The 26753-nt window shown below is 30.7% G+C and overlaps 2 protein-coding genes across 2 annotated transcripts; both read left to right on the top strand.

Annotated features, from left to right (window-relative positions):
- The first annotated feature begins 11267 nt into the window (after positions 1-11267).
- On the top strand, positions 11268-18139 carry LOC141691202 (uncharacterized). The gene is made up of 5 exons (XM_074495941.1): positions 11268-12198; positions 12363-12805; positions 13087-13175; positions 13328-14355; positions 16494-18139. The coding sequence occupies exons 1-5, from the start codon at positions 11268-11270 to the stop codon at positions 18137-18139; spliced, it is 4137 nt and encodes a 1378-aa protein (XP_074352042.1).
- A 1983-nt stretch (positions 18140-20122) lies between these two features.
- Positions 20123-22522, top strand: LOC141691201 (uncharacterized). Its single transcript, XM_074495940.1, has 10 exons — positions 20123-20200; positions 20318-20606; positions 20686-20782; positions 20888-21012; positions 21108-21189; positions 21289-21427; positions 21549-21709; positions 21799-21919; positions 22337-22411; positions 22514-22522. Exons 1-10 carry the CDS (start codon positions 20123-20125, stop codon positions 22520-22522), a joined length of 1176 nt encoding a protein of 391 aa, XP_074352041.1.
- Positions 22523-26753: the final 4231 nt, after the last annotated feature.

The following is a 26753-nucleotide window of genomic DNA, read 5'->3' as shown; positions in this document are numbered from 1 at the left end:
CTTACCATTATTTGGGCGGAATTCATTACTTTGAGATTTATATATAGTTGTATTAATTTACATATATTGTGATCACAATTTCCAAGCACATATACCATTGTCGGTTTGAAATTTGGATAAATGAAGTTTGTTCTAAATAATTAATAAATTGGTACTAAACAAACTTATTTAATTTCTAATAAAGAAATTAAATTACAATAACTAATTCATAAACTATTATAATAGATATTATATCAGTTCTAATAAAGACAACTAACTCATAAACTATTATCATTATTAATAACAGATATTATTTTATTAAACTTTTAATATAAAAGTTTCAATATAGTTGTATATGTATTTAAATCTTACCTTAGTTTTCATCATATGTAGTTTAATTTTACATAATATAATCTTCTACAATATATAATTTATCTTCGATAACATAGCCTATGAACCATACATTTTAAAATTGTGTGTCTAATATAATACTATACGTATCAATTGCTTAAATCATGTGCGAAAAATTAAAAATTATTTATGTAATTTTTTTCCAAATATTAATTCTCTTTTGGACACATTTTTAAACAATATTGCAGTCTAAACTGTTCGAATAGTTTTAATTATTTAAAATTCCACAACTATTTGGAATAGACACATCTTCTCAACTCTTCTATTTATTTTTTTAGTTATTTAAAATTTTACAACTATTTGAAGCAGACACATCTCTTGAATTCTTTTCTTTATATATTAACATGAATCATTTTATAATATCTCATATAATCAAGTTATACCCATAAACAGATAACTGGTGTGTTATACATTTAAGGAGAATGGAACATATTGAGCGTGTATAACAATTTTCTCCTAATAATTGGGTGAAGATCAAGGTGCATAGTGAGTTTATTCAGAATGTTCCTGAAGGCGATAATAGAAACGGTATATGTTTTGTTGTAAGAGACGCAGGAGGTCATCTTCTCAGACTGACTTATGGCACAATTCCAGGACTTACAAATTTGAATAGTGCATTATGGGCCATTCTATTAGGCATACGACATGCATTCCGGATTCTTACGAACGGGTTATCATTGGAACCGACAATATACAAGCATATCGCGAATGCAAATATTACAAAGAAGAAGAAATTACACCATATACTAGACAAAATTTTAGACTTATTCTTTCAAGGCTTAATGATAAGAATATCCGTTATGAACTTAATTTGGTTCACCCTCATAGGAATGCAGTTGCACGTCGTTTGGCAACACTTGGCAGACAGGATTCGCATGACCTTCAAACATTTGAAAGGCCTGTTGCAGATATACAGAATTTTCTAAACATGGATTTAGGTATTGGGCCAGAGCAAACAAGATTTCAAGACTTTAAAATTAATGATCCCGAACCAATAAACGATGGTCAGGTTGTGCAAGTATAAAAATCTTTCAATTTATGTGAATGTGATATATGTAGATCATGTAAGCAAAACATGTTTGTAAATAGAATAAACTGCATATTGTTGTTCAATGTATATATATCTTTTTAATCATCTACAGTAAACATAACATGATAGTAATCCAACATAAACAATCATTCCTGTTTAGATTTTTTGCATAAAAGCGTTTATTACTGTCCTCCAACTTGAACAATTATAATACATCATCACAGCATATCGACTGGAACATAATTTATATATTTCAAGTATAATTATCTAATAATATGCGAAGTTTTCCACTTTCTTCAAATAATATATTAGCACGAGCATTCAAATTATTAATATGTCATTTCCACCCATCTCCAAACTTTTGAAATGCACTTATCATTTTTTCTGTTTGAAATGCACTTATTAATAATTATCAATTATAATTATTTCTGTTTGAAGTTTTTCTCATGACCACGTAGAGATGTTGACGTATCACCTAGGAATCTGAGTGAATTACCTGTATAAGAATGTGGAATTTCAGTACTACTTTGTGATAACTCTCCATATTTTTTTCTTGATCCATTCTTCAGAGTATTTTCTATTTCGCTGTGAAACATTGAAATTAAAATCATAAAATCAGATACACATTTAAATATTACTTGAATTTTTCCTCAAGGCCAACGGAACGAGCAAACAATTCAGATTGCCTGTTTTCCATTGTAGCATATATCTCCGAGTAGAAAATCTTTGCTTCTTCCATGTCATTATTGAAGTCTGTGCACGTTATAGCCAAATTTTGTAACTCTTGCTCCGCTACATTCTTAATGCCTGACCATTGCTTTCTCTTTTCACTTCGTGAAGTCATTTTATAATCTGTAGTATACATCTAAATGTAAAAAAAACACCCAAAGGTATATATACGCGTGAGTATGTCCAGTAGTTTTGGGGTAGTTCTTTTCTAATCATTTAAACAGTTACCACAATTTAGAATAACCGAATGGTAGTTATCAATTTTATTTAGTTTTTCTGATTTCAACAGTCATGTTACTCGAATGTTGTGATGCGTCTTTAAAGAATATGCTAATTATCTCCTAATTCTGAGAAGATGTTTTAAAGAATGTTTATCAAAAACCATGTTAAAAACTTTTGGATGTTCTTTATGTTTTTGTAAATTTTTGAATTAATGGACCAATAATTTTTAATGACAGGTAGTTTATCCTGTAATTTGATTATTATTCTTTTCGTTATGTGGTTAATATTTAAACTATAAACGTGCTTAAACTATATAAAAAAATAGAACTCTTCATACTATTTGACTACAATATTATACCATTTCTTTATCAAAGACAGAAAAAGGGAAGAGACATTATCGAATGATTCGTTGTTAGTGTTTACACATGATGATATTAGTATAAAAATGTTGGTACACATTATTGCAACTTCATGAATATATATCTTTAAAATTTAAAAAAAGATCGCATATAACTAAACTCCCTGTGCGTAGCACGGACAAAATAACTAGTGTTAAAAAAATGAAAGAAGGGACTAACACTTGACAAAACTTTTTGCATGAGGTTATTATTCAATGAAAACTCAGCTCAACATATTTGAGTAAGAAAGAATTCGTTTTTAATGATTACTAACTTAAATCCCGTGTGATGCACTGATTCCTGTTAATATTTAAATTTTTTATTTTTCCCGTTATATTCTAATTTTTAAAATATTTTTATAAATATATGATAATTATAAGATTTATAATAAAAATAATAGTATAACTTTAGAAGAATAAGTAGATTCTGTGTAGTGTTTTAACAATTTAGGAGTCTAGCGAATATATAACACTATATTTATTTATTTTTTAATAATATGATACATTGTGGTCGTAATTTAATATTATAAGTAGACTATATCTAGTAATTTAATAATTTAATAGTTTAGCGGATATATAACACTATTTATTTATTTTCTTTAATAACCAAAATTATGAGATAACCGTTAAATCAAATTATACCTCATTCCAGTTATTATAATATACTAGCCTATAACCCGTGCGATGCACGAATTGCTTTTAACATTCGACAGTTTTTAATAATATATTTTATAATATAATTTTCAATAGTTGAAAAATAAATTGAAGAATATAATAAGTTATAACAATATATGTTTTATAATAATTTGAGACTTAACTGAAAATAAATAATATAATATAATATGTTATTCACAGTACACGAGCCTTGGAACTATAGAAATTGTTAAGAATTGTTTAAGTAAAGAATATAAAGTTTAAATATAATAAGTTGTTGACGGGGTTCGAACCCTGAATCCATGAGAGCAGTTTAAATATTAATATAATAATATTTTATTATTGCATCCAACGGTTATCATCTTTCTGACTTTAGATCTGACAATTAGTATTTATCGTGTTCTGTTTATAATAGTATAGCATAGATAGATAGTATAGATATAAATTAAGCAATTTAAGATTTAGATAGTAACGATGTGACAAGTTCGTTGTGTTTTTTTTGGTCAAGATTTCTCTCTGTGGAACTGTGTATAGTTCGTGTAAGATTTTAATTTTAACAGAATAAATATGGGTCATTCTAAATGACTATATATGAATAAATGACTTGCGACCATATCAATATATTCTTAATGTTTACTAGCACTAGCTTTTACAAATTACTTAAAATGCCCTTCTATATTTTCCTCTTCTTAATCATTTTTTTACCCTTTTTGGTCATACAAAATTCAAATACAGGATCCATTTTAATAATCCGACCCGGTTACAACCCATGGATTTATCCAAATTCAATTTATCAATACAAACAATACTATATTTAGCGGATACTCCATACTCACTATCCATGGGTTCCGGATACTCCATATTCACTATCCAACATATTTGTCCTAATTCAACATGGTAACTACCAATATTACAGCAATCACAATTATTCTGCAAAAAATAAAAGGAATGTCCGATCACAATTATCATCTAATATATTTCAATTTCATTGATTGTAGAGCTACATTATTCTGCTGATTCTTCTTTGTAAACATAATTTTTCATCGCACAATTTGTTGCATACCACGTTATCAATACAATCTATAAACTTCTTACAATCTCGAATGGACGACAAAGCAGCAGACAGATATATGGATTCAACTGGATTTGGTATATGCTTCTTCTTTTTTGTGTTAGTTCATTCTTATTTGTACTCTTTGATCAATTTCTCTTTTACACTCTTTCATTTCACAATTTAATTTATGTCTGAATGATCATCTTACAAGGTCTGATTTTACACATAATAAGGTCTTATTTGCACAATAATCAACAATTGATTTTAATTATCGAGATAAGGTCTGATTAAAAGTTGCATGTATTTATCTGTTTATTTTTTGATTATTAGTTGTATAACCAGAGTCCATATTCATTACTGATATAGTGTAAGTATCGATTACCTTTCAGAATTCCTAGATGTTATTCCAAGTTTTAACAAATGCGTCAATAAGATAGAAATGTCAGGACCATAACTTTTCAGAAACTTTACTGCTACTTCCATTCAGCAGTTCTGGGGCCATCCAAGGTAGGGTTCCCCTGTCTCCCCTGAAACCAAGGTATTGCGCTTGATTTTTGACAGACCAAAATCAGCAACCTGAAAAGTAGTAATTAACCAATGATGAATAGATGTTTAGCTTGAGACTTTTTTTAAAATAACTGTACACACAAGGTAACTCATACATGAACAATGCACAATGGCCCTAGAAGGATGTTTCAGGTTCACCAGTAAGTTGTCACATTTCAAATCAAAATGCACAATGTTTTTTGAATGTAAATACTCCATCCCAAAGGCTGCATCCATGGCAATGATGAGTTTCTTCTAGTGGTCAAGATGCCTTAAAACAAAACAATGTATTTATCTGTTTATATTTTGATTAGTAGTTTAAATTTTTTGAACTATATTGATGCGAAAAGAATTTTAGAATTATATGCAGACCTTCTTCTGACGACTGTGATATATTTTGTATAATGTAGTGAAATCCCCTTATACACCAGAAGTTGACAAACATCCTGTATGCATAAAGAGTCAGCTTATGTTCTCGCTTCCTGCTTCGCGGATTATAACAGACACCGACCATGAAAGTCCTGTTACTCAACCGCCTACAGATAGTACAAATGACAATGGTAATTACAGTTTTATGTCGTTCTTACAAGCTAATATGCATACAAATTAATTGATGATAACCTGTATCATCGCTATTTGAATTTATAGTTTCAACTTCTGGAATTTTCCCAAACTCATGTGTGAAAAAAGTAAGTTAATAGATGAACCGTAATTCTGTTGAGCTGTTATCTTCAAATAATTCCAATACCCCTGTTGATCAGAATTTTTTATTTTCGTTTTATTTACTCGAAACTGATCGTTATATACGTTTATTTTTAATTAGTCCATACTCAAGTCTAATTAAAAGTCAGTTATTGACCTTATTGCTATATCAATATTTCAGATATAATGCCAATACTTTCTTTGAACAGTATATCAAAATATTGAAAGCTGACTCTACCACACCATGTAGTTAGCCAATCAACGATTTTCTCATAATTTTCAGCCAATCAGAAGCCACCATTTCAATATCGACCAATCAAAATTCACGAAATTCTTTCCTTTTTCAGAGACTTAACCATGATGTTAACCACCTTCGGTTAGCCTTAAATCACTCTAATTAATGTTTATACTTTTATCATTAATTCTAATTCAAATTCAAAAACATTTCCTTTTTGACTTTTAAACTTTACTTACCATTTTAACAAAATCATTTCCTCTTTAAACTTTTTACCATTACTAACAAATCTCTCATTTACAAATCTATAATTTCAGATTTTCTCATTACTAACAAATCTATAATTTATAAATCAACTATTTCGGATTTTACCAATTTTTTTTAAATCTCTATATGTAATGAGATAGGTTAAAATCATATCTCCAAAATAAACAAGTATTTATAATTTATTAATTATAATAATATAAAAATGTGACATTCTAAATTCATTTAATGTAATAGTGTGATATTCCGTTGATTTTCAACCAAATACAAACAAAGAATTCAAAATTGATATGTCATAAATCACGCACATGATTTACTTAATCTTTATATTTAACTGTATCATTTTATATAGTTAACGAGTTAGCTATGATTATGACATAATATGCATTAGCTTAAATCATTCATGTATAAATAATCACGCGCATTATTTTTTCAATCTCCAGATTTGACTGTATCTTTTCCTTTATTTAAAGTGTTAGGTATAATTAAATATGATTATACGATTAATGTCGATCTTGCGTGTAATTAAAGTCGATATAGTTGTCAGATTTGATTGTATCTTTGCGTGTAATTAATGTTGACAACTAATTTTTATTTGTAAACAAATAATGCCTCACCATAATCAACTCAAGTTAATTTGATACTTGAGAGATGCACAATGTTTTTTGAATGTAAATACTCCATCCCAAAGGCTGCATCCATGGCAATGATGAGTTTCTTCCAGTGGTCAAGATGCCTTAAAACAAAACAATGTATTTATCTGTTTATATTTTGATTAGTAATTTAATTTTTTTGAACTATATTGATGCGAAAAGAATTTCAGAATTATATGCAGACCTTCTTATGACGACTGTGATATATTTTGTATAATGTAGTGAAATCCCCTTATACACCAGAAGTTGACAAACATCCTGTATGCATAAAGAGTCAGCTTATGTTCTCGCTTCCTGCTTCGCGGATTATAACAAACACCGACCATGAAAGTCCTGTTACTCAACCGCCTACAGATAGTACAAATGACAATGGTAATTACAGTTTTATGTCGTTCTTACAAGCTAATATGCATACAAATTAATTGATGATAACATGTATCGTCGCTATTTGAATTTATAGTTTCAACTTCTGGAATTTTCCCAAACTCATGTGTGAAAAAAGTAAGTTAATAGATGAACCGTAATTCTGTTGAGCTGTTATCTTCAAATAATTCCAATACCCCTGTTGATCAGAATTTTTTATTTTCGTTATATTTACTCGAAACTGATCGTTATATACGTTTATTTTTAATTAGTCCATACTCAAGTCTAATTAAAAGTCAGTTATTGACCTTATTGCTATGTCTAAATTTTGGGTTTAGTTTGCACTAGCCCATAATATTTCCGTGAAAGGCATTTATAGTTAGTGCATTTGTTCCTGGAAGAGCGTCTCTGTCAAAACTCCCAACTTCTATGGGTTTTTTGTGATTGGTCTTAAGTGGTAAAGGACGAGTTGCTGGAATATAAAATTAGAAGGCGGCAAAAAGACCATAGTACTGGTCTGCATTATATGCCTTCCGACAAATATATTCCTTGATCCAGGCAAGGAGTTCATATTAACTTCTGGAGTCTTCTCTTCACTAACATGTTCAGCCTTAGAAAGAGAACTGACAGGAAACATGATAAATTGATAAGCATTATAGGACAATTTCATATTTCTAGATATATTAAAACTTATAGGACAAATTGTTAATCATTATAGGACAACTGCCACTCCCTGCCATTGACGCACCTCCAAGGCCCCTGCATTATTTTCCGGCAAAAAGACCATAGTATTGTTCTGCATTATATGCCTCCAGACTGATATGTTTCTTGATCCAGGCAAGGAGTTCATATTAACTTCTGGAGTCTTATCATCACTAACATGTTAGGCCTTAGAAAGAGAACTGAAAGGATTGGCACCTTCTATGCGTGCAAGTTGATAATCCACTCCCATATTTCCTTGCTTTAAATCACCTCTTCGCGGATTTCTACCCTCAGACACAGGCTTTTCAACTGGGTAAATGGGCGACTTTATCCTACGGCACTTGCAACACCTGAATCCCATCAAATCAAATAGTCTCTCCTCATCAAGCTCGAGTGCAACAGCATGATACCATTCTGCAAATTCAACTGTAACATTGAATCAGTGACGCCATAATGTTTATCAGAGATACATTATTGCTTCTGTTCACGTGTACAAAGTTCAGCGAGGCCTGCTGCGGCAACCTACACATCAATTTAAATAAGATTTAACTTGAAAAGGGTTTTTTTGGAGGGTCAGCATATTTTGTCCTTTATTTGAATCTGTATTGATCAACAAATAATTTTATGTTAAGATTTATTAATGTCTGAATTCTTTTTTAAAGCTGATTTATCATCTGTGTTCACTGTCATTGTTTCATGATCCAGATTTGAAGAATAAAAAAGTAAGCTTTCAACTCCCTGTTTCGCAAATTACACCACTCACCATGCGTAACATTGTTAGTGAGCAACAGAAAAAGATTAATATATTAAATAAAGGTAACCTGTCATTTCCCATCCTATTTTACTTTACAAGCAATTGTTGTTCTATTGTATTATCATAATTGTTTCTTTTAACAATTTTTTCCAGGGGTTAGGCGACATCCTCTCAGACTATTATCGCCATCATCAGCAAACAGTGGTTTGTAATTTTTTGTGGCTTATATGCGCTTAATTGTTGTGCTAACTATAAAAACAACTGTGTATTCCATTAGGTATCCAGAAAAGACATAGTCATACACCTGACAGTGGTATCAAAGCTGCGAAATTCGCTTTGAAAACATAAATCCTAATGTCGTGTGTGCGCCTAAATTTGGTATGTTTATATAGTTGTGATTGTGCTGTAAACTACCATTAACCGTAATATGCAGACTCATTAGGATTTAATTATATAAACTGAAATATTCCAATGCTATCATGTTTTGAAATAATTTTTTATATTGTTAAGTATATTGTTTAATTTTACATATATCTGATACTTTTGTCATGATCTAGAACCCAAAAATAAAAAGCTTTTATTCCAACTCCCTGCCTCACAAATTACACCACCCATACTGCGTAACAATGAAACAGAGCAACCCAGCAAGAGGGATACATTAAACAAAGGTAACCAGTCCTTTCCCATCCTATATTACTCTTCAAGAAATTATAGTTTTGTTGTACTACCATAATTTCTTTTTTAAAAATTTCTATGTAGGGGTTAAACGACAATCTCTCGGACCATTATCTCCATCCTCAACACGCAGTGGTTTGTGTTATCCCGATTTTTTAGTATGATATGTTTCCATGTTTATTAGATAACGTAAAAAAAAGTTTTAATTTTCATTAGGTCTAAACAAGAGACAGAGTCATATGCCAGCCAGTGATAATAATAACCGAAGAACAACTCAGACTGAATTGTTTAATAAAAATATTGATCCTAATCAGACTCCATCACATAGTGAATTCATACAATATGGTGTTAGCCAATGGAGTGTGCTTACCCATCAGCAAAATTCATCAGGCAAGTTACTATTGTGTAGTTTTTTGTCACAATGTCATTTACTTCATTGATAATAATTGTACGAATTGGCCATTGTCCTGGTAGAATATAGCAATACTCTGCCATTGACAGGCCAGCTTCAAAATTCATCAACCCTGAGTTTTATACACTCCCTGAGGAGTCAAGGCAGTGTGGTGACCCATCAGCAGAGATCCTCAGGTTATATATTTTATAATGATATTTCTTAGTTTTTTTAAGAACTTATTAATTACAAATTAGGCAATGACACATAACAACTCCCATGTTCTTCATAAAAAGTTGCAGTACAAAGTCCATTATCACGGATTATCAGCAAAACTACATCTTCTACTAAAAGTAATGTGAGGTTTCAACTCCCTCCTGAACGGATAACGTCGTGCAGCAATCGAAACTTAGCGGTAGAACAACAAATCAAATTTGATACATTTAATAAAGGTGACTACAATATTATTTGTAATTTATTAATAATAGTCAAACATAGTAAAACTTGCAAAATGATAAATTTCATACCATATCATATTTCAACGCATAGTTACCATTTTTTTAATTACTTTGCAGACAGGGGTTTGCAAACTTTACCAAAGTACAAATATGGAAGGAGTAAAAATATTATTGATCCTCGGATAATTGAAACTTCAGTCACAGCTAAAAAAGTGGAATCCCAACGAACTATTAATGTTATTATTCCAGAACCAGAGCAGATTGGTGTTGAAATGCCAGGTACCGAATATGCACCTAATTTTTTTGTTGAATTGCAATTTTTGAATTTTTATTGTTTATCAAATTTGTATGATGATTTATGGTTATAACTATTTCTCCAGCTTGGTATTCAGCATCAAAAGGTACTTGAAACTCCTTCTTTCATATTCTTCATTGATTTTTCTTTATATACATCATTTCATACCAAATTTTAAAATTTCATATATTTCTCTGTTAAATATATCAATAGATCATACAAGTGTAAACCCAGGCATGGATAAGCCAGATACCTCTGGTGTTAAAAATTTGTTAACTGCATTCAATGAGGAAGGTGAAGAACCACTTGAGGAAATGCCAGAATACGAGCAATTTGTGTCGGGTGCGTTTTCTCTACCTTGAATATGCTATATTTTATTTATATATTTATCCCTGTAATTAATTTTAAATGTCTATACTTTATACAGATGATGATGACGATGCAGATGAACATTGTATGTACTCAGCTGCTTATGTTACGCATTTTTTTACATATTTAATTTGGCTGCTTATAACTCAATTCTCATAATTTTGGCGTGTCACAACATATGTTCATCGTGGAGAATATTTGGAAGATGAAGAAAGCGATGTACCAGTTCCAGGTGTGAACAAATTTAACACTTATTCTTACAGCATTATTATATCTCTAAATCATAATCTAACAATGATTATTTTAAGTTTAATTATTGTAGGAAGTACAATCAAACTTATCAACTTTTATATGTGGAATATGACAGATTTATGGAGTGGATAGATGGACCTTGGTCCACCATCCAAAATATGCCGGAAATGTAATGCTGTAATGTGGAACGAAGAAAGGAATAATAAATCTTCGATGAACAGCACTCCGACATTTACACTATGCTGCAAAGATGGTCAAGTTAGGCTACCACCTGAAAAAAAACCTCCTCCATTCCTCGCTTCATTGCTTAGTGGTGGTGAGAAATCGTCACATTTCAAAAAAAACATGAGACCGTACAATTCACTTTTTCAATTCACATCTATCGGAGGGAAAATAGACCGGAAGATCAATAATGGAGGAGGTCCATACTGCTTCAAGTTAAATGGTCAAAATTATCACCTAATTGGTAGTCTCAAACCTAAGGATGGCCAACCACCTAAATTTTGTCAACTTTATGTCTATGATACTGAAAATGAAGTTGTAAACCGGATGAACGATGTTCCTGGATCAGATTCTTTAGATCCAGAGATTGTTCAAGGATTGCTGGACATGCTGGATGAACACAATCAACTAGCTCAAGGATTTAGATATGCACGTGACCGCTTGAATTTGCCCGAAACAGATGACTTTCATTTGCTATTGGTTTCTTCTAAATCTGCCTCCGGTAGACCTAATCAGGTTGGACCATCAAACGAGGTGGCTGCTTTATTGGTTGGTGACAGTGATGATACATGTCCATTCAGAGACATTGTAGTTCAAACAAAAGAAAGGTATCTGAAAAGGGTTTTTGAGACTTGCAAGCACTTTATGCAGCTTCAGTATCCTTTGCTTTTCCCATATGGAGATGACGGATTCCATTTAAAGATCCCTCTACACAACAAGAAACACCAATGTCAAGATGTTGAGACAGATAATGATCAGCATCCGGATGAGACACATCATAGAACAACTGTCACAATACGGGAATACTATGCTTACAAATTGATGATACGTCCTGATGAAGGTATTTCGCTAAAAAACTCAAAATTATTCTGGATGGAAAACTTCATAATAGAGTGTGCTATGATTATTGATGATATTATCATAGTTTAAATTGCTATTTTTTACCTGTAATGATCATGTTTAATAATCAAAGTAACTATATTATCCGTTCTACATCATGAACAGGAATGAATCTTCACCTCGGTGGAAGGTTATGGCAGCAGTTTGTAGTTGATGCTTTTGCTGCAGTTGAGCAGTATAGGTTGGACTGGATAAGAAATCATCAGAGTGTTATAAGGTCGGATTTGTACAGATCCATTCGTGATTCAGTTGCAAAAGGTGACACAGACCTATGTAATAAAGGAAAAAATGTCATTCTTCCAGCAACGCATACCGGTTCTCAGAGATACATGAATCAATATTTTAAAGATTCTTTGGCAATTTGTCGGACTATTGGACATCCATCCCTATTTCTTACAATGACGTGCAATACACAATGGCCAGAGATTAAGAGTATGATGGAACATTTTCCCGGAGTAGATGTTGCAGACAAACCGGATGTAATAGCTAGAGTTTTTAAGCTAAAGCTTGATCAGCTGTTAGACCTTATTAAGAAAAAAATTATTTTGGTAAATGTATAGGAGGTAATTCTCTCTTTTTTTTTAAAATTATTTTGTCCATTTCAAATTTAGAGTACACTACAATTACATCTCTTATTCATCTTATCCTTTAATATTCATTTTGCAGTCATGCATGTTATTGAATTTCAAAAGCGTGGTCTTCCTCATTGCCATATGTTGATATGGTTACATCCACGAGACCGTCCACTGAACACGGAACAAATTGATAAGTTGATATCTGCAGAAATACCTGTCCTAAGAATAATCTGATTGGTTATCATGTTGTTCAGAATACTATGATTCATGGACCTTGCGGAAAGGACTACTCATATTCACCATATATGGTGAAGGGGCAGTGCGGTCGTCATTTTCCCAAAAAGTAAATTCTTTATTTCATGCCTTTTTTTAATAAAATATGTTGGCATTTATTTCAAAATTAACTAGGTTTTGACATGATATATTTCAAATGTAATTTGAATTTTTTAATATATTATTTTTCCTTACTTAACTATTCTTATGCAAATATTTCAGATATAATGCCAATACTTTCTTTGACGATTGTGGTTTCCCAGTATATCGTAGACGCCGAACAGAGCTTCACGTAGAGAAGAAAGGTGTCAAATTGGATAACCAATTTGTCGTACCTTACGACAGAGATTTGTTAATCAGGTTTCACTGTCACATAAATTTAGAAGTTTGCAATAGCTCACGGTCTTTGAAGTATCTATTTAAATATTGTCTCAAAGGTCATGACACAGCTACAATGCTTCTAAGGAAGAAGCACACTTCGGGTGAAACAAGCACCTCATGTACAAAGCCTAAGATAAGAGACAAAATAAAAAACTTTTTGGATGGACGTTATATCTGTGCTTCTGAAGCTGCTTGGCGTCTATTAGGTTTTGACATACATCATCGATTCCCAAGTGTTGATCGTTTGCTGGTGCATCTGGAGGGTGAGAAAAATGTGTCCTTCAAGAAGCATGACAACCTCCAAGATGTTGCTGACAGAGCAAAGATGAGATTTAGTAAACTTGAAGGATGGTTCGAGGCAAATAAAAATATCCCCGAGGCAAGGCAGTTTACATACAATCAGTTTCCTCAATATTTCACTTGGAAAGGTGATGTATGTCGTTGGAAAATACGTGAAAGAGGCACAGTTTTTGGACGATTGTCCGATGTTCATGCTTCATCTGGTGAGACTTTTTTCCTCCGGATGATTCTTATGCACATAAAGGGAGCAACTTCCTTCAGGGATCTAAGGACCGTAAACGGAATTGTATACAATACATATAAGGAGGTATGTGATGCACTTGGTCTCTTGAATGATGATAGGCAATGGCATATTGCTATGTCCGAGAATGCAGTCCATGCTATGCCATACCAGCCCAGACAGCTTTTTGTTTTCATTCTCTCGAACAATCAAGTCGCTGATCCTCTGAAGCTCTGGACTGAACACTGGAAAGCCCTTTCTGATGACGTATTGTATTCCCGCAGAAAATCTACTGGAAATATCTACCTTCAATTGAGTGAATCTGATATTCAAAACATAACATTAGCAGGTAAGTTAACATCATGTTTTATCTTATATCTTTCATTTCGAAATTCATTTATAGTTTCCTTTTGTTAAATGCCGTTATAAATATGTATGAAAAATACTACTATTTTTTAATTTCTAACACAGAAACCTTATCCTGACACAGAAACCTGATCCTGACACAAAAACCTTATCCATATCACATAGATTCACTGTCTAATTTTAGTGCAATGACTCACTCTTAGTTTTAAGTATAAAGTTTTCTCAGAATTATCAAACTGCATCAATATTGCGGTCATGCGCGGTAGTAGTTGCAGCCAATAATCAAACATTACCCGCCTTTATGTTAGGCGGAATGAACCAGGCTATCCCCTCCATTTTAAATTAGAGAATTCACATGACATGTCATTAGTTTAATACACAGATGATATATTTTTGTATATGTTCTATTACTTAAGCTATCCCCTCCAATGTCTATGAATGATCATCTTACAAGATCTGATTTTACACATCATAATGTCTGATTTGCACAATAAGATAGCCCGTTGATTTTCAATTCTCGAATAAGGTCTGATTTACAAGTTACATGTAATTACCTGTTATATTTTCATTAGTAGTTGCATCTTAGTTATTGACCAGCACTTATTTACCTTTCTGGTTTAGTTATCAGCAACACTGATTGTATGCAGACCATATATATAGAGCACAAAGAAAGCATATCTAAAGTTAGCCATTTTTTTTCATTGTAGCAATGTACAATTAATTAAAATTGTCGTGACCAGGTATGGGATTAGATATTAACAGAGTCACAGCTTCTTCTCAAGTATGAGCCCCTTGCTAAACCTGTCTGCTTAAATCTATTATGTTTAAAGCGAGACCAGGCTGTAAGTTAAGCATCTCAACTTCTGAATTGAATTAAAATTAATTAAAACTTGACAGTAATTACAAACCAATATATATATATATATAAACAAAAACAAAAAATTAACAAAAAACAACTCCTCTAATAAGGTGCAAAAAAACAAAGTGATAATAAAAATAGATAAAACTAAAACATCCAAGTCTCAACATTGAACCTAACACAGAAAACTTATCCATATAACATAGATTCAAAGTGTAATTTTAGTGCTGTGTCTCACTCTTAGTTTTAAGTATAATATTTTCTCAGAATAATTAATATTTTCTCAAAGTGTATTTGTTCTATTACTTAAGCTATCCCCTCCAATGTCTCTAAATGATCATCTTACAAGGTCTGATTTTACACATCATAATGTCTGATTTGCACAATAAGATAGCCCGTTGATTTTGTGTTGAAGCTACATAGTTCTGTGTACTGTTATGATTGTATCCAGCCTTTTTTTGTGGAATGCATTTGTGGTAGCAGCGTATAATTGGCAAAAAAAACTCTATAAATAATAAAATTATATGGTGTAGCATTAAAACTAATATAAAATTAATTAAAACTTGACAGTAATTACAAACCAATATATATATAAACAAAAACAAAAAAATTAACAAAAACAACTCCTCTAATAAGGTGCAAAAAAAAGTGATAATAAAAATAGATAAAACTAAAACATCCAAGTCTCAACATTGAACCTAACACAGAAACCTTATCCATATAACATAGATTCAAAGTGTAATTTTAGTGATGTGTCTCACTCTTAGTTTTAAGTATAATATTTTTTCAGAATAATTAAACTGCATCAATATTGCAGTCATGCACAAGTAGTAGTTGCAGCCAATAATCAGACATTACTTGCCTGTAAGGTTAGGTGGATTGAAACAGGATATCTCCTCCAATTTAAATTACAGAATTCACATGACATGTCATTAGTTTAATACACAATTATATATGTTTGTATATTACTTAGGCTATCCCCTCCAATTTAAATAAAACTATTACTTTCTTATTGTCATGACCTGCCATGATACAATTACTTTCTTATGGTATTTGTCCTCTCATATATTGCCATAACAGAATCCTTTGCCATGACACAAAAATCTTATTTTTAGAATGATTTTTATAAATTAATTTAATGCCCGCAACAATTTGGTGACACCTTTATAGAATTCCACCCAACTAATACTTGAGTAATCTACATTTGTATCTTACTTATCCAATTATTGACTTCTTATTTTTCTATATACTATTTTCTACAGAGATAGAAAAACTGTTCAACGATGTTGGGAAGAGCCTCAAGGATTTCACCACACTTCCTGTTCCTGATCCCAGCTTTCTACATGAATTAGAGAACAGGTTAATTTCTGAAGAGCTTGGTTACAACCGAGATCAGCAGCGAGAGGAACATGAAAAGCTGTTTAGAAGTTTAAATGAAGACCAACTTCAGGCGTATACTTCTATTATCAGCAGCGTTGAAAATAAGGCTGGTGGCATTTTTTTTGTATATGGTTCAGGCGGCTGTGGGAAGACATTTCTATGGAAAACACTATGTTGCAAACTTCGTAGTTTAGGAAGTATTGTGCTTCCCGTGGCCTCCTCTGGAATTGCAGCAACACTTCTTCCAGGAGGCAGAACCGCTCATTCAAGATTTCACATTCCGTTAAAGCTTGACCAGTGCTCGGTTGCAGGTATTAAACATGGCACAGAGCTTGGAGAATTAATTAAGAATACCGGTCTCATCATATGGGATGAAGCGCCAATGCAACATCGTCATTCATTTGAAAGTGTTGATCGAAGTTTGAGAGATATAATGTCTTCTGTTGATCCTCTTAGAGCCGGTTTACCCTTTGGTGGTATAACCATAGTTTTTGGTGGAGATTTTCGCCAGATTCTTCCAGTTATACCAAAAGCCAGCAGAGCACAAATTGTCGGTGCTTCATTGAATAGTTCCAAGTTGTGGCAGCACTGTCAAGTTTTTTTGTTGGAGAAAAACATGAGGCTCACTTATGGAAGTACAGAGGCTGAAAACAAAGAAATTGCAAAATTTAGCAAATGGGTACTTGATGTTGGGGATGGTACACTGCCCAATATTCATCCAGATGATGTGGTCCATGATCCCGATGTTTCCATTCCGGAAAAATTTATCATACGATCACAAAACAAGCCAATCAAGCATATTGTCGACAAAATTTATCCAAATATATCAAAAAACATTGTCGATCCTGATTATTTGAAGGAAAGATCTATTCTCACGCCAACCAACGCCATTGTTAATGACATAAACTCTTACATTCTTGATCTCATTCCAGGTACGACACATACTTATCTTAGTCAAGATTCACTCTGTGACAATAGTGGACATGATAATGACTTTGGATATGCTTTTCCGGTCGAATATCTAAATTCCATAAACATGCCCTGCCTTCCTAGACATGACCTCAAAATTAAGGTTGGTTGTGTAATTATGCTGATGAGAAATTTGAATCAAATTATGGGTCTCTGCAATGGCACAAGAATGATTGTTAAGAAATGTCTACCAAACAGTATAATTTGTGAGGTTCTTACTGGTTCACAGGTTGGTACTATCCACATCATACCGAGGATTGAGATGGTTCCCACAGACACAGCTTGGCCTTTTGAGTTCAAGAGGGTTCAGTTTCCAGTACAACTTTGTTTTGACATGACCATAAACAAAAGTCAAGTTCAATCACTAAACAAAGTTGGATTATACTTGCCTAGATCGGTTTTTATGCACGGTCAACTATATGTTGTTGTTTCAAGGGTCACTTCTCCATCTGGGTTACATATTCTGATTGATAGTGAAACTGGAGGATCAACAAATGTGACTGCAAACGTCGTTTTCGAAGAAGTTTTCTACAACTTGCCCGTCAATGAGCACACATAACAGTTCCCTAATGTAAACCTTTTCATCTTAAATTTAATTTATATTTATCTCAGCAATAAATCTTTTACAACCAAGTATTATGTTTTGTGTGTTGCATGTTTTATTATGAAACATGAAATTTCTTTCCCCTCCAATAAACAATTTAGTAATGTCTCAATCGATGATACTATAAAAATATCACAGGCACACTTCACACTGCATAATTAATTTTTTGTCGATATTGATTTGGATGACATTTTATAATGTTTATTTTTAATCTCGAAGAACTTCGTATTTATGAGGATGGGAACTGAATTGTTCCAATTATCAGTGCAATGATAAAAATAGTTCTCCACTTGGTCTAACATAATATTTACCAAATTAATATTTTTATATGTTTGTTTCTTTGTACATTTTTTAATTCCTTCAAAACTAATATCCTAAACACACTACTCCATATAAATCACGTTCAATGTTTTAATTAAGATTTAATATCCTCAACAATAATTTAATACCGATTAATATATTACATGAATCAATAAGAGTTAATAGGCATATATATTATGTTTTACGAAATTATACCCTCTACAAATATAGATATAGATATATTTCTAATTGAGTCTTTATATAATTTATAAAATAAACAATCGAAATAATATCATACATGTCCATAATTAATATATATATATATATAATTTTAATTGATTCTTTTTATGATTTACATAATCAATAATCAAAATAATATCATACATGTCCATAATTCATTGTATAATTAATTGTTTTATGTTTATAAAATCACTGATTTATTATTCAAATCATGGAAAGCGTTATTAAGTCTTGATTTGTCGATATATACATCAATTCCTCCCACTAATTAATATATTAGATTAGATGAATCAAAATCAATAATCGAAATAATATCATACATGTCCATAATTCATGCTATAATTGATTGTTTTATCATTACAAAATCACTGATTTATTATTCAAATTATGGAAACCGTTATTAAGTGCTGATTTGTCGATATATACATCAATTTCTCCCACTAATTAATATATTAATAGGCATATTACGTGAATATATATATATAGTTTTAATTGATTCTTTTTATGATTTACATAATCAATAATTAAAATAATATCATACATGTCCATAATTCATGCTATAATTAATTGTTTTATGATTATAAAATCACTGATTTATTATTCAAATCATGGAAAGCCGTTATTAAGTGCTTATTTGTCGCTATATACATCAATTCCTCTCACTAATTAATATATTACATGAATCAATAAAAGTTAATAGACATATAAATTATTTATTAACAAATTACACCCTGGAAAAATATAGATATAGCTATAGTTCTAATTGATTCTTTTTATGATTTACATAATCAATAATTGAAATAATATTATACATGTCCATAATTCATGTTATAATTGATTGTTTTATGTTTATAAATTCACAAATTTATTATTTAAATCATGGAAACCGTTATTGAAATGCTGATTTGACGATATATAAAACAATTCCGCCCACTAATTAATATATTACATGAATCAATAAAAGTTAATAGGCATATAAATATAAATTATTTATTTGTCATCTACACCTTGAAAAAAAAATATCTGTAGATATAGTTCTAATTGATTTTTTTTATGATTTACATAATAAATAGTCGAAATAATATCATACATTACAATAATTAATGCTATAATTGATTGTTTTATGATTATAAAATCACTGATTTATTATTTAAAAATGGAAACTGTTATTTAAGTACTGATTTGTCGATATATACATCAAGTTCTCCCAGTAATTATGTCTCATTCATGTATATAAATCATGTTCATCCTTTCACAAAAAAACACATCTATCCACAAACAGTTAGTAAACACTACGCAAACGTAATAAAATCAAGAGTTGTAGCAACAATGTTCGATCAAATTTCTTCTCTCGACCTCTCTAGAACCACATGGAAAATTAAAGTAAGAGTAACTCGAATGTGGACTTCGGTTTCAAACTCTTCTACCGCAAGCGATACCATCAAGGGATATAACCTCATTCTGCTGGATGATAGCGTAAAATATATATTTTTTTTACTTATAATAGTTACATAAATTTTTACTTAAATATCAATCTTTTTATAAAATATTTGTTATCTTTAACTATTTCTTCACCATTGTTTGTTTATGTAGGATTGTCATGTACATGCTTATGTATATCTAGATTACTGGAAAATGCATTCTGATAAGATAGTGGAGGGTGGTATATATATGTTTTCTAATTTCTACACCAAAAAAACTCTTGGAACACTTAAACCTGTTTCCTCTAAGTTAATAATTAATTTCTCACCTACGACCACCGTAGATCCTATTGATGATGATGTTATGATATCTACCCACAAATTTGAATTTGTGGATTTGAGTGAATTATTTATTGTTGCTCAAGCAAATGGTAGTGCAGAATTTCCTGAATTTTCAACAGGTTTTGAAGACACAATATTATTTTAATATTTTAAAAGTTTTTTCCTATGCCAAGTGTCTAACATCAAGATTGATTGTAGATGTGGTTGGAGTATTAGAGAGTTATGAGGAGCTTTCCAAAATTGGTACAAAGTTTGGTCAAAGAGAGATTGTTCATTTTCGGATTACTGATGGAAGGTATAAATTTTCTTGGTTCTTTATGATTATTGTTTGTGTAAATATATTTAATAATTCTTTCTAAATTGTATATTTACTATTACTTTATCTATTATTTTCTTCTAGGGATTCCTCCAAAGTTACGGTGTGGGGTAATCTTGCAATTGTAATTGATGCACGTTACAAAGAGATTTCGAAAGAAGAGCCAGTGATTGTCATAGTGACCACTACCAAACTTAAGATTTTTCATAGTTAGTTAAATTTTAATGCATTAACCTATTTATTAATAAAACTATCAAAAATATTGCAGCAATGAAGCTTATTTTTCAAACTTTCTTGGTTGCAGCCTCTGTTCAGATTAGCACTCTACCTGCTTCCAAAATATATCTGAACCTGGACCACGATGTTGTTTCTGAGATGAGACAGAGGTTAAATTATGATGCAATTTATTTGAGAAATTATGACTAATTATTATGAATTTACTGTTAATACCATACTTATTTCATGTACTTCATTCCTCAAATTAGACTCCGTGAAGAAGGTTACGTTCATTCGGGGAAAGCTATATCATCATCAACAACTCAGTCCGAAGGGTCAATTTCTAATACTATTCATACTATCACCCTAAAAGAACTCAGTGAGAAAACTGAAACTGATTATCTGAAGGTATTAAATAGTTATTTGCTTTAAACAGTAGTACTAACTACATATGTAATGAAATTGCAACTGCCTTTTTCTTATATAACCTCCAAACAGTTGTATTCATCATATGTTAATCATTTTTTAGATGAATTTCCTTTGCAAAGTGAAAGTTAATAATGTGGAGGAGAGTGACGGATGGTGGTACCGTAGTTGCAGCAAAATGGATTGCTTTGGAGAAGTCACAAAATTGGAAGGAAAATATAAATGCTCCACATGCAATCAAAACAATCCTGTTCCTCAAAAAAGGTTGTATAATTGTAAAATTAAACCCGTTTACAGTTATATGAAAACTCAAAAAACTACATTAATTGTTAATCATTTTTTTAAATGTTTAGGTTCAAGCTTTTTCTACTTGCAGAGGACTCTACAGAAGCTTTTAATTTCGTCCTCTATGACCGCGCTGCAAAACGACTGGTTGGTAAAACAGTAACAAAACTTATTGCCGAGGGTTTCGAGGTGTGCCAATTTGTTAGTATGCTATATTTATTTTAAACCTCAAGCTTTTATAATCTATTTTATAATAAATTTATTTATCGGAATCAATGATTGTTTAGGATCCAGGAACATATCCTCCAAATATTAAGGCTATTGCAGGGAAATAGATTACACTCCGAATTCAGCTCAATGATGATAACATCCTCCTCAACAGTTTAATTTACTATGTCATTCAATTTACTATGTCATTGATGCTTATGATACTAATGGATCCACATCTTCCATGTCTGCAAATACGATTGCCTCTGAAATTTCAAACTCAGTATATGTAAGTTTTATTGTAGTGCTCATATTCCATTATATGATCCTTAATATATTAAATTTTTGTATCTCATATTATTCATAATTGATGATTCAATGCCTATACGTTTATTTCAGTTTGATGTGGTAGAAATTACGGACCATGGACATACTCCAGGATCCGCTAGGTCTACCAGCAAGAAAATAAAATTGGTAAGCAGTTAATTATAATTTTTCCACATATAAAAGTTAAAAATTTCACAATTTTATGATATAACATTAATTCTAATTACACCCATTTGTCGCTTTTTTCAGGAGAAGTAGATGTCATTTTTTTCCTGGATCTTTATCTTAGATGCACAGGGTCATACTGGCGTTTCTAGCTTTTTCGCATTTTAGTCGTACCAATCCATTCCTATTATTATTTCTCAGACAGTTTTAAGTGTAATGTTTTCATAATTTGGGTTTTTGCTTAAAAAAATAATTATTTGTTGCTATCTTTGTTTCAATCAATTTTTTAATGCTTTTGAAATAATTCATGTTTCCCATTTGCAAACTAATGGAATCAATTATTTTATTCTTTTCAACTCCATATAAAATTATGTCTACTTATAGACTTTTATAACCATACAGTTTATACATTGTTATATAGCCATTATATTAATCTTTAGTTATTGAGCATATAAATTATTTTAACCAATGAATATTCCCAAATAAACAACTCTCTTTGTAATTACAAATGTTGATGTTAAAAATTAATTTACTCAAGGTATGAGACCATGTTTAGTTTAGCAATCAAATCATAAATACACAGGCCTTTACTAATAACTCATGTACAACTTCCTTTGTCCAATGCAGATTTAAATATGTATGAAGAAATAGTATTTTTTTAATTTATTTAATTACGTATACTTCAGTTTTATTCTTTCCAAATTTATAAATATTCATTTGTATTTCTCTACATTCTTAGTTTCAATTTTTATACCGATTAAAATATTATCTAAATCAGTAAAAATTAATAGGCATATAAATTATGTTTTAGGAAATTACACCCTCTACAAATATAGATCTTGATATAATTCTAATTGATTTTTTTAATGATTTAAAAAATCAATAATCGAAATAATATCATTCATGTCCATAACTCATGCTATAATTGATTGTTTTATGATTACAAAATCACTAATTTATTATTGAAATTATGGAAATCGATATTAAGTACTTATTTGTCGATATATACATTAATTCCTCCCACTAATTAATATATTACATGAATCAATAAGAGTTAATAGGCATATAAATTATTTATTAGTAAACTACACCCTGAAAAAATATAGATATAGATATAGTTTTAATTGATTCTTTTTATAATTTAAAGAATCAATAATCAAAATAATATCATACATGTCCATAATTCATGCTATAATTAATTATTTTATGATTATAAAATCACTGATTTATTATTCAAATCATGGAAACCCTTATTAAGTGTTGGTTTAACGCTATATACATCAATTCCTCCCACTAATTAATATATTACATGAATCAATAAAAGTTAATAGGCATATAAATAATTTATAGCCAAATTACACGCTGAAAAAATAGAGATATATCTATAGTTCTAATTGATTTTTTTTATTTACAGAATCAATAATTATTAGTTTACCAATTTTATTCTTTTCAAATTTATTTAATTTTGTACACATCAATTTTATTCTTTTCAAATTTATAAATATGCATTTGTATTTCTCTACATTCTTAGTTTCAATTTTTGGTGATTCAAACTACATAAGGGTTGTAATTTTTCTATTATCATAAGTAATTTATTAGTTATAATTAAAAAGTTAGTCGTACAATAAAAAATAGTATCTGCTTCTTCTATTAATGGTATTGATATAAGGACATTATTTTAGTTGTACATATTTAACAAAAAGTAGCTAGATTATAGTCTTATAAAATTGATAAAAAAATTATTCACCAGGCTCTATAAATTACTGACTCTATATTTAATTAAACTGTAGGGTGGATCATCAAAACTAATATAAACTTCAATGAAAAATTATCATATTTTAATGCAGAAAAACTAATATATTATCTTTTATAAATCTATGCAGAATAGTCTTTTCACCTAGAATACATCGAAAAACACTGTTTGTCTCCTCTCTTTAATTACTTTATTTGCACTTGTGCTAATAACAAGTCCTGAGCTGTGTTTTGGTTTATTTCAGAATCTTGCGATTGCAATTGATGCACGTTACAAAGAGATTTCGAAAGAATAGCCAGTGATTCTCATAGTGACCACTACCAAACTTAAGATTTTTCATAATCTTAAAAACTGGAAAAAAACTAATTTGCATTAACAGTTCTAATACCTGATACAAAACACAAAAAATTAGTTTGCTCAAAACTCCATAAAGCCATTACATTAGACAATTTCAATTCCAATACTTAAATCCATTAAATCCAATGGACTAATTTCAAGAACAATAACATGAAAGAGGAATGTCAGCTTGCATTGTTTCTCAGATACATATAATCGAATAAATCTCAAAACAAAATCAAGGTTTACTAAATACTACTACTCAACTACTATATCAAAAGTTACTGTATCTGCAAGCAAATTAAGGACAACTATATCGTTCACTTTCAGTTCGTTATCCCGCACAAATTTGTTCCACCCGGCAGAGAACCTTCTCTTTCCATTAGTCACATTAATTCCAATATTCCAAATTCGCCCAAGTCTACTGAAAAAAACCATCTTTCCAGATTTCCAATCTTCTACGATAGGATGCAGGGTCCCATCAATGTACTACAAAATTATTTATTCTAATTCTTAATTTTGAGAATTTAAAAATTTCCAAATTGTCGACACTAAAAACAATATATTGAAAAATTTACCAATCCGTGACAGTTTGTACCCACATGAGATCTCCTAAGAGTAAATGCAACTCCTCCAATTATGTTTTCGCCCATTTCCTCAAGTCCATCTTCAATATCGTTGTCTCCATCAATATTATCAATAATATCAAGATTGTCTATGTGAGTGTATTCGGTCTCACTGTCATGACCATCTTTATCATCATTAATTTGGAACATTAAATCATTATTTAGTTCTTCTCCTTCTTCTGATATTAGTTTTGTGTAATCTATGTCATCCACGTCTGAAAATATAGTAATAATATACATTATGCTGAGTTCTATGGAGTCCACCTTTTTATCGGAGTCCTCGGAGTCCATCTACGTTCTGCAAATAAAATATATTGTAAAACGTGTTATTTTGCAAAACATGTTACACAAATAGCATAACTTCAACAAAATCATGCAAATCTCATATATTTACGGTACAATATGTATGTTCTGCAATATGTTCTGCAACATGAACATTTATGTTCTGCAAACTAAACATGTTTTGTAGAATATATATTTTTGCAATGTTCTGCTTGTAAAATGTATGCAATCTACAAGATTTTTGATAGAATAGTGATGTTTGTCGAAAAATAATATGTTTTGCAATATTTTAAGCTATATTTTACTTGCAGAACATATATGGACTCCGAGGACTCCAATTAAAGGTGGACTCCATAGAACTTTACTCTATGCTTCATTATATTATTATAATGATATATTAAATAGTGTAAAAATTTATAAAGTACCTGAATATTCTTCTTTCTACAAATCTTTCATATACCAATGTCCAGGTGTAATATCAGGTCTCGAATATATTAAATCATATTCCACCTCCATCCCATCGCTCCTGTAAATTCTCATCCTGGCTTCATGATTTCCATCAATTGTGATTAAAAATGTATCACGTCTCTGTAGATTATATTGCTTGAAGATTTTTCCCACTTTTCCAATACCCTGTGTTTTAATTTTATATGCTACTGAAAAAACAGTCTCTCCGCAAAGTATTGTATTCACGTTAGAAAGCATATTATCATAAAAGAGACGAACCAACATTGGTGGAACCTGTCAGGTAACAGTAGTTTAGAAAATATTGTAGTACATATTTATGCAACGGTAAACTAAAAAATTAATGTTTGTACCAATCATCTTACAATTTCTTTGTAATGCCACGTATGCAAATGCATTACATGTAAAAAAGATGCAGTCCTATCTTCAGTTCCTGTTCAAAAAATATATACTTAGCAGGATTCATAGATGGAGCATTAATAAACTATTCTCATATAATGAATATTATTATTAACAATAAAGCACAAATAGGAAAAAATTACCTAATATTGTTTCATGCGGTCTTATATCATCACTTTTGAACAGGCATACATGAACAAAGTGTTCGTCCAATGAAACAAGTGAATCGAACACAAGAATGTCAAATATTTACACTCCACTATCCCTCACAAATTGTTTCCATCCATTACCAAAATAACAATTATTGTGGGATTTCTCAATTTTTACTTCCCACGTTTTATACAAAAAACACAATTGTATTGTATCTCCATCTTTCCATTGTCCATATAATTCTGACAGTTTTCTCGGTAATAGCTGTATCAGTAAAATTATCAATAAATTAAACATTTATAACACATAAAAG

The sequence above is a fragment of the Apium graveolens genome, chromosome 10 (assembly GCF_009905375.1).
Source record: "Apium graveolens cultivar Ventura chromosome 10, ASM990537v1, whole genome shotgun sequence".
In the NCBI taxonomy this organism is placed as follows: Eukaryota; Viridiplantae; Streptophyta; class Magnoliopsida; order Apiales; family Apiaceae; genus Apium; species Apium graveolens.
This window is presented reverse-complemented; position numbering and strand designations above follow the sequence as displayed.